Source organism: Saccopteryx bilineata, chromosome 1 (assembly GCF_036850765.1).
Source record: "Saccopteryx bilineata isolate mSacBil1 chromosome 1, mSacBil1_pri_phased_curated, whole genome shotgun sequence".
In the NCBI taxonomy this organism is placed as follows: domain Eukaryota; kingdom Metazoa; phylum Chordata; class Mammalia; order Chiroptera; family Emballonuridae; genus Saccopteryx; species Saccopteryx bilineata.
Window position 1 is genome coordinate 83687803 of NC_089490.1, and position 17932 is coordinate 83705734.

The window sequence follows — 17932 nt, forward strand, 5'->3', positions numbered from 1 at the left end:
CAGTGCATCATGGTGGGGTTTCTTCCACAAGCACTGTGACAATGAGGTTCACTTCAGTTAGTTCCTTGTCGAAAATGGAAGACGACTGACCCAGCATGGGGAACATCAGCGTTCTCCGTGGGGACAACGTTCTTCATGGCCCATTCTTTGTGAAGTGGAGCAAAGGGTTAAACAAACATCAAACTGTGTTCCAGGCGCGAATGCTCAGGTACTTAGAGAAAGAGGGAGGAAAATTATGGTGCAAACTCACTGGGGCAGGTGGACTTCATGAGGAATTTCTTCTGCTTCCCACATCCTTCTGTCACATCTGAGGCTCTAAACTGGCAGCTGTGAAATCACGCCCCATGACGCCCTTGCCTGGCTCCTGGCCTTTCGGGAAAAGCACTGTGTGGCGTGCTTCTGCCTAATGGTCCCATCTGCCCACTCAATATCACGTAAAATGGGCAGAAGCCTAGTTTCCAGGCAGTGAGGGTGACGGCCCTTGGGGGGGGGGGCCTGAGAGCCTGACCCCAAGAGATGTAGGTCCCTGGACTCAAGCTGCTGCTGAAACACCACGTGCACTTGGCAAAGACACGAGCAGGTCACGGGAGCACAAAGCAATGGGAATTGAGCCCTGGCATGGAGAGGGGAGAAAACGAGACAATCAAGTGTCCTAGCCGAGGCCAGGCACCACCTGCAACCATGGACATCTCTATATGGCACCATGTCTTTCTAATAATTCAAAGGAAGTTTAACTTAAAAAAAATATTTTTCCACATGTGATAATTAAGTATACCCCAAATATTACTCGGAGAAATGCTAGGTGTGCTGGGCAGATGAGTGCCCACATCTTCATTTCCAGGACCTGTGAAGGTGTTATGGGACACGGCAAGGGGCCCTGAGGCTTCAGACAGAATGGAGGCTGCTAATCGATGACCTTAAAATAAGGAGTGGCCTGGATTATGGGGTGAGCCCAGTGTAACCACAAGGGGTCATGGAAGGTAACAGAGGCAGAGAGTCTGCAGGAGGCTGGATGCTGCACAGCTGGCTTTGACCAGGCAGGCTGGGGCCACGGGCCAAGGAAGGGGTGGATCAGGGAACTGGAAAAGGCCAGGAAACAGGTTCTACCCAAAGCCTCCAGGAGGAATGCAGCCCCGGAGACCCACCTGGACCCTGCCCCACAGACGGCAAGATGCCTGGTCGGTGTCTAAAGCCACGAGCTGCAGTAATATCCCAGAGCCGTGGCAGAAACCTGGTCCACTAATGGTCTAAGGATATAGCTCTTACTCTCTAGGGTACACACTGACCCTTTGAGCCTCAGTGTTCCTAATGTCACACACAATTGTTCTTCCCACGCCACTAACATTTCAATGACTTGAGCAGGTAGTACGGTGAGTACAGCCCATCACCACTGGTGCATTAGGCCAGCACATGCCTCTGCCAGTGTTGGCCTCCCCTGGGACACTGCTGAATGTAAACACACAGGCACCAAACACAGACCCTTAGAGTGTGGGAAGGAAAGCAAACGGGAGACGGTCTGACAGGACTTCTGTCCAGGCAGGTGCACATGAAAGAGCAAATGACCACAGCACTGTCTCGTGCCTGGCCTGTGGTTCCCAGGGGAGCCGGCGTGTGACACTGGTCTGTGCCGTGCCCTGGCCCATTGTTCCCAGGGACAGTTGGCGTGCAACACTGGCAGGGAAAGCTAGCTATACCCACAATGCATCTGAATGTTTGTCATGAAAATTTATTGGCATGGATTCCCACTAGGACTGCAGTCAGACTCGCTCGACTGTGCTCACGTGAGAGAACGCTGGGCACCACGGCTGCCACCCCAGTCCCAGGGCTTCTTGGGGATGAACAGGAGGACCCTGCGGCAGCTATAGGAACCTTATCCCAGCTCCAAACTGGACGCCATCACATATCCTAGAAAAAGAACAGAAAATCAATACTGTGGCCCGTGCTGCTAGCCCGCTGCTCTCAAGCCCATGAGCGCACTTCTCAGAGGAACTCACGCCCTCCCAGCGAGGTGATCCCCTCGTTTTCCTCTGTCACTAGCTGAGCAATGTTCCCAGCCTGCCCGCCTCCCTCACCACCGGTATCCGGAGACCGTGCTCAGTCAGACACCGGTGACAACACTGCTGGACCTCAGAGTCAACGGTGCACCATCACCTCCAGCATAAAACTAAGCAAACACTTCAAAATTGTCTCCATTTCTATAAAGGTCTGAAATCCTAATTAGAGGTACCAGTACGAACTCCGGGGAGAAAGCTATGATTTGCACACACATAATTCCCCAGCCTGCCGAATTTCAGAAATAAAGATTAAATTCTGATGTCACTCAAATGCCACAAAATCCCAATCCTGAGGCCACACACTGAGCGAGGCGAGGACAGGGTCACTGCACACAAGGAGCACCTGCTGCAGCCACCATGGTCATGGGCCGAGCTGCCGCCTGGCCCCCAGAGGAGCTGCCTCGCGGTCTGGCCTTTAAATGTCATGCACACCACAGGCTTCTTCCTTCCAGAAGAAACCCCATTTGAAATTCATTCTATAACATATTTATCAAATTCAACTGGAGAAAGAGGCTGAAAAGCTGAAAAGGTGAACGTGGTCGTTCTCTGTAAAGAGTATGAGAGAAAGGGTCATTGAACGGGGCCCCCAAAAGCAGCAACATTCCTAGCAGCACTGCCTTCGTGGAGCACAGTGACACCCAGTGGCCACCAGCAACAATGCAGCCCCAGTGAGCACAACCCCACTGGGGGAGCTGCACCCCACCTTTCAGTCTGAGGGACAGGAGGCCAGAGCCTGCTGGACGTGTCCCAGGTCGCATGGCCAAAGAGTGACAGGCCAGCGGCTGGCAGTCACACCTGCAGCCCGCTGCTACCACCAGCCAGCCGGGGGAGCCGCAGTCAGTTCCTGAAATTTGATCCTCAGGACAGTGAAACGCAATAAAGCTACAGCTAAAACACACGTACACTTCTGGTTTTCTTTGCAATAAAACATTTATAATGCAGTACAGTTGGACTGACATTAAACACAACACACCAACTGCTCATCACAGATACAGCTCATCCATGTATTTATGTATTTTCTAAGACAGGAATTAGTACAGAATAAGTTTGAACAAAAAGCTCTAGCAAGCAAGTCAGCAGGAAGAGAGGTCACTGTGTCCACGGTTAAGAGCTGCACTGCAGGATACTCGAGTGTGGGGATGAGAGAAACAAGGTGGCCTGGCATGCGGGCTCGCAGCAGAGTGGAGACGGTGGCGGGAGGGGGCTCCCTGTCGGAGGGGGCCTCTGTTCGGGGCAGAGGAAGAGCAGAGCCTTAGCCTCTGCGGGCCTGTCCTGGCGCTGACACTGCAGGTCTCGTTCCTCCTGTCAACAGGGGAACACCCTCTGCCACACAGAGCCGCTGCGAGGCGCACGGGACAGAACAGGATCGAGTACCCAGCATCCTCCCATCCCTGCAACCGTCACTGCCCTCAGAAGAGACAGGGTTGGCAGGCCCTCCCTTCCACCAAGTGCGGGGCCCACAGCCTCAGCCTCACTGGGATGCCAGCCGGCAATGCAGAACCCAAGGCCCACCCCAGACCAAGGGGTGGGACCTGCCTCTGCCAAGACCCCACGGGGTCAGGGGCACGCTGCCATTGATGGCTGTCACTTGTCACCTATCACTTGTCACCTATGTCTAACTTCACCGGCAGGCACCTCTGAGGCTTTCAGCAAAAATTCATTAACACCTGGTTGTTAAGACAGGGAGATCCACAGTCACATCTGTGGGGAATATAAGGCTTTCAGAAAGCAACCTACAAAACTAGCTTCCTTTACCCAAGATTGTAAAGGTTAGGGAATCTTTGCTAAAAAGTTATCCAAGGCACAAACCTTATTCTAGAAAATGTGTCCACTTGATCCTATTTCACAGTCTCTGAAATCAGGACATAACACCCACCCAAAGCCTGTCTCAACACAGCCACCAGGTGGCACCACACAGGGACCGTGTGTAGGGGCAAGGAAACATATTCTAAAGGAACACTGTTTTCTTTACCAACATGAAAATAACTAAACTAGACAGCACAGCGCACACTCACGTGCATTAATTCATTCTGGCCTCCAACCTGCCAGGTAGTTGCCATCATTAGAATCCATTCTCTGGACATGAAAATGGAGAGCCAGAGAGGTTGTTACTCGCCCTGGGTAACACAGCTATAGTGGCCAAGCTGGGCTCCAGTGCCCACACTCACGCTGTGCAGCTGGACCCTCTGAGGGCTGCACTGTGTGGACGTGAGTTCACAGTCAGAGCAACCGCTGTCAAAGTGCTAGAGGAAGGGCTCTGACCCCACCAGGAGCCACGGCAGCAACGCAGTCCACACCAGCCCTCCAGTGAGAGCAAAGAAGGCAGAGCTGTGGACAACCCTGATGTGAACGAAGGACATGAAACTGCACCTATGCATTCACCCTTCACTGAAAGCTTGCTGGCGTGGCTTCCCTTTAAAAAGTGCCATCACCCACTACACTAAGGCAGACTACAACTGGTATAGGGTTTCCTTAAACAACCTGGTGTTTAAAACCTGGGCTATACTCAGACAGCACCATTTGGTGGCAACATAAGTGTAGACAGAACACCAAAGAGGAAAAAACAAAGCCTAGAGTACTGCACAGAGAAGCATGAAAATAATTAAGATCAACACTATGTTATGGGGGGAATGTTTGCACCTCCCAAAGTGCATACATGGAAGCCCTAACTCCCACCACATGAGGCAGGCCCTTGGGAGGTAATCAGGCTTAGATGAGGTTATGAAAGTGGGGTCCCCACGGTGGGATTTGTGTCCCTGTAAGGAGAGACACCAGTGAGCACGCTTGTGTTCTCTCTGCCATTTAGGACACATCAAGAAGGCAGCCATCTGAAAACAAGAACTGAATCTGCCGGCTCCTTGACCTTGGCCTCTAGCCTCCAGAACAGTGAGAATTATGTGTGTTGTTTAAGCCCCGAGTCCACGTATTTTGTAACAGTATCCTGAACTAACACATACTATAACAACAATACTTCTGGATTTCTTAAAACTTATACCATGCATACCAAATAACATAAGAAACAGAATTAATTTCTATTACTGTAAATAGCCCCTGTACTAAATCCGTCCACGTCATACTTAGCAAATCTTGCTCAGTAAAGTAACTGCTGGGAAGGCCAGGGTGGCGGGCTCCTCTGCTTCCGAGAGAAGTCTGGGGAATGAGTCCTGGGCGGCCCAGAGCAGCTCTGCCCCTCCGGCCTCTGCACCCCAGGCCTGCAAAGTCACCCACGGCAACACCGCACTCTGGGTTCAGCAAGCACAACAGATGCCTCATCACTTCCTGCAGCCAGACCTTGAGGAGCGCCTATTACTTGGCAACAGTAAGTGCAAGCAGTGAGTTGGAGGACAGGGATACATCATGCACCTTCCTCCAACCTGGACAGAGAAAAGCCCAGTGGAAGAAAATGCTCATATTTTCAATTTTGGTAACTTCAATTTCTCCTAAAACCTTGAATCTCAAAGGCCACTAATGATTAACACGTCCAAAACAAAAGAAATTTATGAGAAAGTACAGTGCAGCCGTGGAGACCTCTAGCACCCACCTGTCGCCCGTCTGCACGCCCATGGGGACGCAGTAGTTCAGTTCCAGCCGGGCGATGTTGCCCAGCCTGAGGACGATGCCCGCGCCGTACGACCAGCGGATACACTCAGCCAACTTGCGAATATGAGCTTTGGGGCCTTCCCCTGAAAAGAGAAAGGAGGGTGTGACCAACAGTGTGCGGCCCTGTCCTTACTGCTGTCCTTGGGCCTGGCTCTCTCATTTGCTGTGCCCTTTGGCAATGTCCAAAGCCAAACTGAATTCTCATCCACAGTCAAGAATGCATGAGGTGGACAAGGATTAGGACCAAGATCAAGGGCAGCCAAGACTTCTCAATACTGTGGGGTTCACATATTCTGCCCCTTTGCTCAAATGGCATCCCCTTCCCTGACCACCTAGGGCAGGCCTACTCCGATGTCAGTTTGAGGGCCCTGTCTTCTGTACAACGTTCCAGACACCTCCTCACACCTCCTCCCCCAACCGGATACGTCCACTGTGAGTCTCCCCTGGCCTTGAGCTCCTGGGGAACGAAACCAAGTCACGGCCTTAATGACCAGCAGAGAGAGATGCTGCAGACATGGTTGCTGAGTAAATGAATAGATTTTTCTTTGCAAGACAGCATTCAGTGCCCATGCCTAATGTGTTCCATTCATTCGAACAACGACTTTAATCTGGGCAGTGTCAGGTGTTGCAGGAATGTTTCTAAGTAAGGTGCAGTCCTTAAATTTAGACTACTATAAAAAAGACAGACACCTATTGGGGAACTGTGCTTTTAAATATAAAGTCAACTGTACTGTACTGGTTTCTAAATAACCCAAGTTTACCATAGTTGAGGTTGCAGAGATTTCCTGCGTTGAGAAAAAAGTGTGTTCTGAAAAGTTCTCCGAAGCCGCCCTGGCCTGGCCGGAAAGGTAACGGGGTATACAGGTGCAGGCCGCCGGCCCAGTACGCCTCTCCACCCAGGTAGTCTCCTAGTCAGGGCAGGGGTGCAGAACAGAGCGCGGTCTCACAAACATGAAGTCACAATGACACCCACATCCACGTGGCAGGTGTGCGCCGTGCACCGCCACCCAGAGCTCAGCCCTCACCGCTCTCCCAACTCCCGAGGCCAGCCTCGTCGGAAATAGGCTTTCTTTTTCCTAGTTCATGTTATACTCTGCCTCAGCTGGAAAAAATGCTTATGTAGTTTTGAAAAGAATAAAATCAGTAATTTATTCTATCTGTAAAGTGTATGAAATAAAACAAATGACCTCCTGGAAAGCACTTTTCCCATTAGTGCCAATTACCATCACTGTCATATGGCAAATGAAATGCATCATTTTGCAAAAATTTCAAGGCCACAATAGAAAGAGACAGAGTGCAAAATGTCCCTGCGCTTTCTGGAAATGGCTGTCCACACTATTAAGTCAACAGGCAGGGTCTGCTACTCACTGTTAGGAAGCAGCATCCCAGCTCAACAGCTAATGAAGCTCGTTTTTAAAGTTTCATGAGCACAGGGCTATAACTGTCCACCGAGAGTACGCATGTGCATGACTTCTGAAAGTGCCCCTACCTATTCCATTTGGACTACAAACAGCCATAACGTTAAAGCAACAAAAAGCTCACAACAGCTACGCTTACACTTGGTTGCAAAATACTACTTGTAAAGTGTTCTTAGTAGCTTTGATATAAAACAGCAAACCCACACAAAAAAAGGGTTGTGTCCAAGATTAACCTCTTTGGGAATGAACTGCTTATTTATGTAAAGACTGCACAATCTCCTCAGCCCCTTTGAGGGGATAGACCTGAAGTTCTAGAGGGAACAGAAGCTCTAGAGGGAACAGAAGCTCTAGAGGGAACAGACCAGGGCAAAATAACATGAGCTCGGCCAGGTTGGTTTTTTGCTTCCCAGCAACTTTGGTTCCCCATCTCTTTGTATCTGATCATGAAAGTAATGCACCCACTGAAGAAGACACTGACAAATATAAGCAGAGAAATAAAAATCTTTCGTTCCTGCCATCTGGAGATAACCAGCTAACATCCTGCTATCGTTCATCCACTGAATTACAATGAATAATTATAAATAAGAAAATAAAATGTGAGCCATTTTATATAAAAAGACAGAACTTTCGTTCCTGCCTTTCTCCTCAGTTTAATATGTTGTGAGCACTCTGTATTATGTGAAATGTGATGCTTGTGCCTGAATGATCACATATTTGTACCACAACATAATTGTCATTTCTTGCTAGTGCCCATTAACCTGTGATGAATTTCCTTGCACACACATATATGTGTAGAAAAGCACCTCATCCTGAGTGTAAAACTCAGGAATCTCCACACCATAAAATGGGCACCCAGACTGTGAAACAGGCACATGCAGCCCCCTAGAGGGCCATGTTCTCCTTAATCACACCCGCCACCCATGCCAAGTGCGAACACTGGCCCGCCAGCACGGCAGGGAACAGCCAGCCTGACTCCACGCCTCACAGACATAGATCAAATAGCACGCACCCTCTGGGTCGGGCTCCTTGTTCCTGCATGTGTCTGAGGCCCATTCCCGGCCGGCAGTCAGCCAGTGTCTGTGGCTTGTCTGTCTCACTGCAGCGTGATACTGCACAGCGTGACGATGCCACTCTGTACTGGCCCCATTCTATTGTGGATGGGCAGTGTGAGCTTCCAGTTTTCTCTAGGAGCCATTGCTGAAAGTTCCTGCACATATACATTTTGGGATCTTGATACATGCTGTCAAATGACTTTCATAAAAGGTTACAATTTATATTCTTGCCCACAGAATCTTACCAGTGGCCCATCTGATCACTAATTAAGTGGAATATCACTGACTTTTAATTTTCAGGCAAAATGCAGGACTCCTGAACTTTCACAGAGTCACTATATAAAATTTCTAATAAAAGAAAAATAAGAACTACCCAGCCCTGGCCAGTTGGCTTGGCGGTTGAGCATCAGCCCAGCGTGTGGAAGTCCTGGGTTTGATTCCTGGCCAGCGCACTCAGGAAAAGCACCCATCTGCTTCTCCACGCCTCCCGTCTCCTTTCTCTCTCTCTTCCCCTCTCGCAGCCAAGGCTCCATTGGAACAAAGTTGGCCCAGGCTCTGAGGATAGCTCCATGGCCTCCGCCTCAGGCACTAAAATGGCTATGGTTGCAGTGGATCAACGCCCCAGATGAGCAGAGCATCGCCCTCTGGTGGACATGCTGGGTGGATCCCAGTCAGGCACATGCAGGAGTCTGTCTCTCTGCCTCCCTGCTTCTCACTTCAGAAAAATAAAATAAAATAAAGAAAATAATAAAAATAAAATAAAATAAAAAACTATCCATAAATTATGTCACTTTTCTGAGAAAATGACACACTGGTAAAGCACTCTAAAAACTAGTGAAAAGAAATAACCTATGTTTTGTACAGAAACGTATGCACAGGGCAATTATTACTTATAAAAATATAAAATAAAAGCAACAAAGATATTTAAAAAAACCAGAAAAATTAGGATAGAATATGTGAAAATGGAATAAATGCACCCATTGAAGTGATGTTTTTGAAGTGTTTGAGACCTTTAATACGATGTCAGGTGCTGGAGGCTCCAGGCGCCAGGAAGTCCCACTCAGGGCAGGAGGAGGAGGACTGGGAGGAGGACTGGGACAGGCCCCGAGAGAGCGGCACAAGGCCTGCAGCGACGCCACATGTCCAATATTACACAAGTGGAAGTTAGAGATGAGCACAAAGACTCGTCAGGTTATTCACTGATGTTGTTTTACAATCATAAGAAAGTCTAAATGTCTAAATCTTGGTTTAAAAAGATGACAGTGTGGCAATAAGATGAAATATCGCAGCCCTTACTTAATAATATTGTAATAACTACGGAGGATGACAGGTGGGTACTAAAAATATCAGGGGGAACACTTCATAAATTATATGACTGTCTAACCACTAAGCTGTACGCCTGAAACTAATACAGAATAAGATTGAAAAACGATGTTGTTTTTCTCTCTGATTCACTGCTGGTGGGAATGCAGAACGGCACAGTCATTCTGGAAGACGGTCTGCCAGGTTCTTACGTGTGATTCAGCAATTATGTCCCTTGGTATTTACCCAAATGAACTGATGCCTGATGTCCAAACAACTTGCACATGTAAACTTCTAACAGCTTTACTTCTAACTGCCAAAGATTGGATATCCTGAAACTAAACAAGATGTCCTTCAATAGGAGAACTGATAAACTGTGGCATATTGGAATAGAATTTATTATATTATTATATGGAATATTGTTGGGCAATAAAATCATACTAGCAAACAAGCTATAAAAAGACTTGGAGGAACATTAAATGCCCGTAGCTTAGAGGCCAGTCTGGAAAGGGCACACACTGCATGGTTCCAGTTATAGAACATTCTGAAAAAGGTAAAACTGAGGACAGTAACACATTTGGTGTTTGCCAGGGGTTGGGGGGAGGTAAAGGGATGAGTAGGCAGAGCACGGTGGACCTCTGGGCGGTAAAGCTTCTGTGTGACACTACAGCAGCTGCTCTGGGCCACCATGCATTTGTCAAAGCCATTGACTGAACCCTCATGTGCACCACAAGATGTAGTCAGTGATAATACGTAGGCACTGGCTCACAGTTGTAATAGATGTCGCACACCAGTACACGATGTTATAAAGGATGCTATGGGAGGCCACAGGGCCTCTACTTTCTGCTCAGTTTTTCTATAAGCCTAAAATTGCTTTCAAAAATAATGTCTATAGGCCTTGGCCAGTGAGCTCAGGCGGTTAAGAGCGTCATCCTGAAACAACAAGGTTGTGGGTTTGATCTCTGGTCAGGGCACACACGGGAAGCAACCAAAAAATGCATGATTGAGTAGAACAACAAATGCTTCCCATCCCCTCTCCTCTTCCTTCCTCTCTTTCTAAAAATCAATAAAAATTAAGCCCCAGCCAAATAGCTCAGTTGGTTGGAGTATCATCCCAGAGCACAGAGGTTGCTGGTTCAATTCCCCAGTCAGGGAACATACAGGAGCAGTTCAATGCTACTGTCTCTCGCTCTCCCGGCCTCTCTCAAAAAAACAAAACAAAACAAAACAATGTCTATTAATTTAAAAAACGTATAGTATACCACTAGAATGAAATAAGGAACCATTAAAATAATTAAGTACTTATTCCTATAAAAATCTTCTTCACATATCATTATTGGTGGGACCATAGTTACAGAACAGTATGTACAAAAAACACAACGTGTGTATAAAGATACACACATCTGTACAAAACACCCATACGCGTCCTCACTGGGTAATGAGACCATCGGTCACTGTTGTGTATTTTTCCCTTGGATACAATTTTACCACAATTCCCTCAACAAGCATTTTTCTAGGCTTGCTGTGTGGCAGAGGCTCTACTAGGTGCTAACTCCACAGTGGCAACACCTATCATTGCATTAATTTACACAAGAGTATCCTTTCAAAACTGACGTGGGGCACAGTGGGAAATGACAGACCTTCACTCTGCGGTCCAACACTGTGCATGCTGAAGCCACGCACGCTGGTCGGTCCCCCAAGGTAAAACCTGGAACAGAACGGGGATGTTAGGAGAGCCGTGGGGGAAAGGGTTGTGACATCTTTGTGTGTAAATCTTCATACACTTCCACTTCTACATGTATTTCTGTGAATTATATTCATAGAGACGATATGGTTCGGTCCTAGAGTTTAGAGATTTAAAATTTTTATACTTCCAAACAACCATATAAAAATGCTGAACTAGGTTAAGCTACAACATCTTAGTTCATGTGAGGTTACTGAGGGAGTTTCTTGCCCTAAAGAAGTTGTTAGTATTTCAAAGCCACTAGGGCATCCCCACACTTGCTGGCAGGAGCACAGCCTGCTATCAGCTTCTAAAGAACAGGCTCCACACCTTCTCCATGAGCCTGAAAATGTCCCCTACACTTCTGAGACGTAATCCCACGTTTAGGAATCTCTTCTCAGAAAACAAAGAGAACAAAAATTATTTACAAAATCAGATTCTCCACAGTGTTACTTATGTGCAAATAAAGGAACATTAAAATGCTCTCATGAAAAACTTCTTATGACTTGAGGAATGGTTTGCTCTACAATTTCTTTGAAACTTTTTCAAAAAGCAGGGAGAACACAAATCTGTACACAAAACACACCGTACCAACACTTTAGCACAGACATGTATATCAGCTAATGTATATGCACACATAAACACACGTCCACAAAAAACAAACAAAAAGGAAGTCGTCCCAAGTGTTAACTCCGCGTATCTCTGAGCAGGATTGCTTTTACTTCCTTAAAGGTTCCTCTATTTTTATATTTCTGCAACATATATGAAAATTATTTTTCACACCCTAAAGATAATATGAATTCTTTTGGATGTGCTCACAAAAATTAGGGGACCATGGAATGTGCAGATACTCCAGTACTTTCAGCCTTTTTGTATAGTGCATTTTTATCAATGAAATAAGTTGGTTTTGCATCTCATTTGCATAATTGAACAACTTTCTTTGACTTGTCATTTGCTTTTCTGATGTTCTTGTTTAATATAAAAATAATCAAAAGCTTCTCTTTTTTATCGCTTTGCATTCATTTTGAAGTATCCCTTAATTTTTGTGAGCAGTATATAATAAAGTTGACTCCCTCCAGCAAAAGGGCAAAAATATTAATTATGAGGTATGTTGGATATTTTTAAATTAACTTAAACATAAAAGCTGAAGTAAAATTTGAAATATTTGCTCTCTTAAATCAACTTCTGTAAGACATCTTACAAAAAAACAACCAAAAAGAGCCAAAGGAAAACATTGGCAATGACCCATCACCCATTTATTACTCACTCACCTGTCAGCAATACTTGATGGTTTATCACCCATGGGGACCAGCATTCCACCCCAGAGGGATGCTGAGAATACCTATGGAGACAGAAACAAGCAGGTTGCCCTCACTGCCATAAGCATCAGCAGGTAGAAGGTGCACGGGATCTGGTCACCGGTCACTGGCCAAGTGCCTGCAGCTGCTGAGCTCTGGCAGAGCATGGGCTATAGGAAGATAGGTTAGTACAGCTGGAGAAACACAGGTATACCACAGTCTAAGTGTTTTGTGGATACACTTAGGATAAGAGCAACATGTGGGGCTTCCAGACACAGGAAGTGTGGCTTAGTGGCTTTGAGAGTGAGGACACAGAGCAGCCAGGGAGAAGGTCAAGGGCAGCCAGGCAAACAGCTGTGCAAGTCAGTGGGTCAGGGGCCCAGATGCAGGATACAGATTCCAGAAGAGAAGTAATACTTCTGACAAGTGGAACTTGAAGTCTGTGAGGAACAGAGTCGAAACATAAAGTAGCACATGGACCTGATGCTGGGAGAGCCAGGCATGCTCTGGGGGCACAGGGTGGCAGCTGCGGCCACAGGGTGGGGACTCTACGAGATCTGGAGAAAGACACCCCAGGAGGCGGAAGAGCAGCGAGCCAAGAAAGGGGCCCACGGAGGAGGAACTGACCCGCGGAAGCAGAGCACGCTCATGCTGGGGTCAGAGGACAACGCCAAGGGTTGTAGAGTGGGCGAGGGGAGGGGCCACAAGCTTGCAGCCTGTGCAGAGCAGCGGCAGGGAAGGCCAGGGCCAGCCTCAGAGCACAGGCAGTGCAGGACTGGCTGGGAGCAGTGGGGAATGACCTCAGAGTACTATGCTGCCTGGAAAGGGATGCTGGTGTCACTTCATCAAAATTCAGTCCTTGCCCCAAGTTTTCAGGCAGCCAAATGCACAGGTGGCAGCAGGGGACAGAGAGCTGTCCCCAGTCACCCAGGTGCTGGGAAGACTGGAGATAAGCCTGTCAGAATCCGGTCACTCCTTCCTCAGTCCTGAGTGGGCCAGGAGAAGCTGTATCCAAGTGGATGAAAGACTAAAAAGAAACTTTCCTGGAAGTGCCCAGAGCCCTGCAGACCAGCCAACTGAGGCGAAGGCTCCGAATTCCTCTGGAAGCGGCATGAGGGAAAGGCAGCTGCATGTCTCCAGGCGCTGTTCTGCGGCCCAGGGCGGCAAACAGGGAAGGTATGCTGTCACAGTTACAGACCCCCTTGCTGTGGAACAACAGCTACCACCTCTCCTGAGAGACCTCCATCCTGGCTGCACTTACAGTACTCAGTGTGGAGGACTAAGGACCTGGCTTCCACTCAGTGCTTCAGATCTCGGGCCTGCGGGCCCAGAACCAGGGCTAAACATGCAGGTGACGACGCTCTGCCCAGATACTCACTGAGTCAAGTAAAAGCTGCTTATTCAACTGAAGCTCAAAATCTTCTTTTAAGAAGTTCACGTCCCCTCCGGTATAGCCAGCCAGCTCCTGTGGGAAAGAGGCCACAGGTCAAAGCAGAGCAGATTACCACATAGGTTCCTAAACAACCTCACAGCATTGGCCATTTAATTTCGCTGTTCTGCATTTTTAGAAAAGCTAACAGACCACTTCTGTCTCCCAGAGGCTGCGTCCACCTTGTTCCAGATGGGACCAGTGGCCCGACAGACACACAGAACATCATACGCACTGAGGACTAGGGTACGTGAGCCTGTCACGTGAGAGGAAAAATATTGGTAATGTAACCTTTTGAGCTTCTATGGATAAGAAGGCTCTTTTGGCCCCATCAGTGTTTGAAAAAAAATTAACCAATCTTTTACAATTTGGCCTATTTCATATAAAACTGACTTCCGGCCATTCCTGACACTGAAGATTAGGCAGACAGAGGCACAGGGCCCGAGCAGGTGGCCGGCCTCTCCGCCTGTGCAGTCTCCCCCACAGGCTGCGTACACCACTGCTGTGAGGGGTTCTTTCAAGGAAACCACTCCCACCAAAGTACAACCTTCCTCCTGGCCTCCTATCACATGACACCAAAAAGGCCAGAATGTTATGTCCCTTTGCGTGAAGTGAGAAGATTGAACCCTGAGAGTGGCTGACACCCTAGCAAGCCATTCTAGAAATAATTTTACTATTAAGGAAAACGTTCAATATTGAAAATGCAACTCCCTCCCCCCAGGGTCCCGAGTGTGCAGAGAACACAGAGGAGGAATACTACCTGGTTCACTTTCAGCAGAGCGCCTCTCTTGGGTAAGATGGAGGAGTTCCGAGAGTCAATGACCATGGCGTGCTACAAGAAATTGGTACGGGGGTGCGTTCATTCAGACAGCTTGATAAACAACGCTTCTGAGCTCTGGCCGTATGCGAGGCATTGCACTAAGCACTTTGCCACCCTCACACCACTCATCTTTATGAAGACTCGGTGAGGAGGGCGGCACCGTCGGCCCCATGTCATACTTGCCGGAACCAGAGCATAGCACAGTCTCATTCATTGGGAGGCGGCTACGACCCCATCACTGGGTCCATTCCATCAAGCAGAGGGATACCCTGACCAAGGTCAGCTTGGCAGCTTTTAGCTAAAATTCCAATCAGCTCTTACACACACCTTTTCCCATTAACACCAGTATCATTTAGAAAAAATAACAATATGTAGCATTCATAAATTCAGTGACCAAGATGCACCATTTTTACCACCAATCTGTGACACTTAACAATTCGTCCCGAGGCTGGTGAAGGCCCATGTACAACATGGCTGCAGCCAAGTATCCATATATTCACTTGAACGAGAAAAGTCCTTACTGAAAGGGATGACTTCAGGGAGTGTCCGCTTTCCTGTCGGACGGCGAAAGATGCTGTCCTGGCGAGGCAGCCCAGCTCTCGCCACACGCCTTCCCACTTGACAGTGTGGCTGGTCTTCCAGATGGGAAACTGCAAGCATACAGGCACGGTCAACCTTCTGTCCTGGACGGCGGGATGTTGCCCTGGTCAGCCTTTATAATATGGCATCCTTCAACTATTCACTAAATACACAAGACCCTTGTTTTTAACGGTGGGCAAGAGAGAAAGATAATGGGGAGAAGCAGAGGAAGAAGGCGCAGTGGGGCTATGGAGGAAGGAGAAAACCGTGATCGCAGGAGAAACACTGCTGGACACGGCCCAGCAAAGAGACAGCCCATGGAATCTGAGAGCTATGTGCAACTTTGTACCGAACAGTTTCTCTTCCATCTGAAGATAAATCTGGTACGAGGCCCCTACCTCCACTGGTCCTCCTAGCCCTGTATGAAGCTTCCAGTAACCTGCTGTGCCTCCGCTGGCTGTCAGAAACTACCAATCTTAGCACACGAGGAAGGAGAAAGGGGTGCCTCCACAAGAGGTCAAGAGCACAGAGGAAATCTGACCAGGTCAGAGAAGCCGCCACCGTGGATGTTAGCCACTCTGGCCCCAGCTGTCGGACCAGCGAAGAGGCACCCCACCAGGAGGGCAAAGAACAGCAGTGGCCCAGAGGCCTGAGCCACATGAGCTCTGGGGTCCAGCCAGGTGGGAAGCCAATCTTCCATCACTAGCTCAGGTGCTGTTCAGTGGCCTTGGAAGGACAATGACATTGCAACTCTTACAAAGAAGTCAGATTACTCTCCCTAGCATGAGCGCCACGCTGGGCATCCGCTGTAGCCCTCAGACCTACAAATGAACTTCAGGCCCAGACACCCTGTCCACTTTCAGGGTGACAACTTGGGGCACCCACCTCAACAGACTTCTTATCCAACCCCGCCACAAGACACTGTGCCGGGTGCAGGGGAGGCGGAGAACAGGAAGACAGCCTTGCTCACCTGCTTTCCTGCCCTCCAGGCCACCTGAGACTCAGCTCTCTCCCAACGTCCGCAGAAGGTGTAGAGCTGACTTAGGTCATTTCTCCCTTATCAGGCAGCTCTTCATAGAGAAACAGTCACTCACAGGGGACACAGCTCCTGTCTCTGGACTCACAGTCAGAGAGTCCCTACCTAGTTCATGCTGGCACCGAGCACACTGAGCAGGACACGGCCCTTCCCTGCAGGGCTCATCTCTCACCCTCCCAGCACCAGTGTCCAGTGCTGTCACTAGGCGTCCCTCTTCCCTCCACCACAGGCCTAACCGGGACCTTTCTACTCTAATAGCCTGAACTTCAAGAAAGGCTTAGAAAAAAGATACAAGGGGAACACAGGAGAAGGGGAGGAACCTCCCACTGCTGGCCATACTGCTGGTGGCCGCTGGAGGCTGGGGAGCAGCGTCTGCTGTGGTGACCCCAGCAGCAATGCCCACCTGCCCACTTGCCCCCCCAGCCCCCTTCTGGCTGTCTTTGGGAATCAAACAGACAGGCTCTCGCTCCCCCTGTCCCTCGGTGGGCACAGGGAACAACAGGAACACTACTTACACTGTACTCGGCTGACATGCCTCTGTCCGTCTCCCGCAGTGAGCTCCAGGGGAATTGTCCAGTAACTTTATATAAGTTTACAGAGAAACTAGGAGACAATGGGACAGAGCTTTAAAAGCCGAAAAAGTGGTTATAACCTGCACACATTTAAAGCAACAGACTAATAACACACGTCTGGTTCGTCCTCACGAGGAAGTCTACAGCGCGTGCGGCACTGCGGGAGTGCCGGCTGAGTCTGCCCGTTTCTTTCCACAAATAAGCAGCTACTTTAACTTTAAACCAGGCCACTGTACTCAAGGGTCTGTTTGGCTTCCTACTTTCTGTCGAAGTTTCCAGGCTGTGGTTTGAAGAAAGACAGGCCATAGGAAGTTTCTTTTGTTCCATAGGAAAACTGAAATGTGACCTTTTCTGCACGGCCTAGAAGGTTAGGGAGCTTGAGGCCAAGTACCTAGAGGGAAAAACAATGGGGATTTACCTAGAAGGAATGATCACATTTTAACAAGGACTAGTTAAGGGGCCCTCAAAACACAGGACAGAAACCTAGACTCCAGATCTGGCAGGAACCTCTGTATCGCTTCTCCTCTGTACAGCCTCTCTTTGCCGAGTGCGCATGCCCGGGAAGCTCACCTGAGTCAGCTGAGGGGCCAGTTAAGCTTGCTAACTTCACTGTGAGGCTCAGGGAAACCAACTCTCTGGGTCTGGAGTTTAGGGGAATTTGAACAAGAAACTTAATACAAACATTCCCCAAATCGATCCTAATTTACTACTGATGTTAATATTGTTTCTCAACAATCCAAAACATATTCTGATCAATTCCAGTATGACTAGTGAGAAACCACGGGTGATCTTAAACATAAAGATTAAGGTGTGAAGGGTTCAGAAACCAGCCCCGGTTTTAAGAACACAGCACGTTAGAGGTCCGGCGTGAGGAAGGAGAGCCCAGCCGTACCATGCTGCCTTCGTTGTTCCCGACCATGGTGTTGTAACTGCCCGTCAGCCTCCTCAGCTCAGTCACTTCAAAGGTCACATCTAACCCATTTGGAAGTGCGTCGTCACCTAGGTAAGTGAAAAATGCTCAACAGTAAGACTGACAGAACATGTAGTTT

General features: G+C 48.5%; 1 protein-coding gene across 1 annotated transcript in view; it reads right to left on the reverse strand.

Moving 5' to 3' along the window:
- Positions 1–1706: 1706 nt before the first annotated feature.
- Positions 1707–17932, reverse strand: part of SAMM50 (SAMM50 sorting and assembly machinery component) — a 28824-nt gene continuing 12598 nt past the window's right edge. Inside the window, exons 5-15 of the mRNA XM_066255793.1 lie at positions 17776–17882; positions 17144–17274; positions 16827–16914; positions 15218–15346; positions 14637–14708; positions 13826–13912; positions 12421–12491; positions 11067–11134; positions 6416–6562; positions 5596–5737; positions 1707–1905 (exon numbers count right to left, since the gene is read on the reverse strand). Of these exons, the coding sequence (XP_066111890.1) occupies positions 1860–1905; positions 5596–5737; positions 6416–6562; positions 11067–11134; positions 12421–12491; positions 13826–13912; positions 14637–14708; positions 15218–15346; positions 16827–16914; positions 17144–17274; positions 17776–17882 (1088 nt within the window). The 3' untranslated portion in view covers positions 1707–1859. The remainder of the gene's footprint in view (positions 1906–5595; positions 5738–6415; positions 6563–11066; positions 11135–12420; positions 12492–13825; positions 13913–14636; positions 14709–15217; positions 15347–16826; positions 16915–17143; positions 17275–17775; positions 17883–17932) is intronic.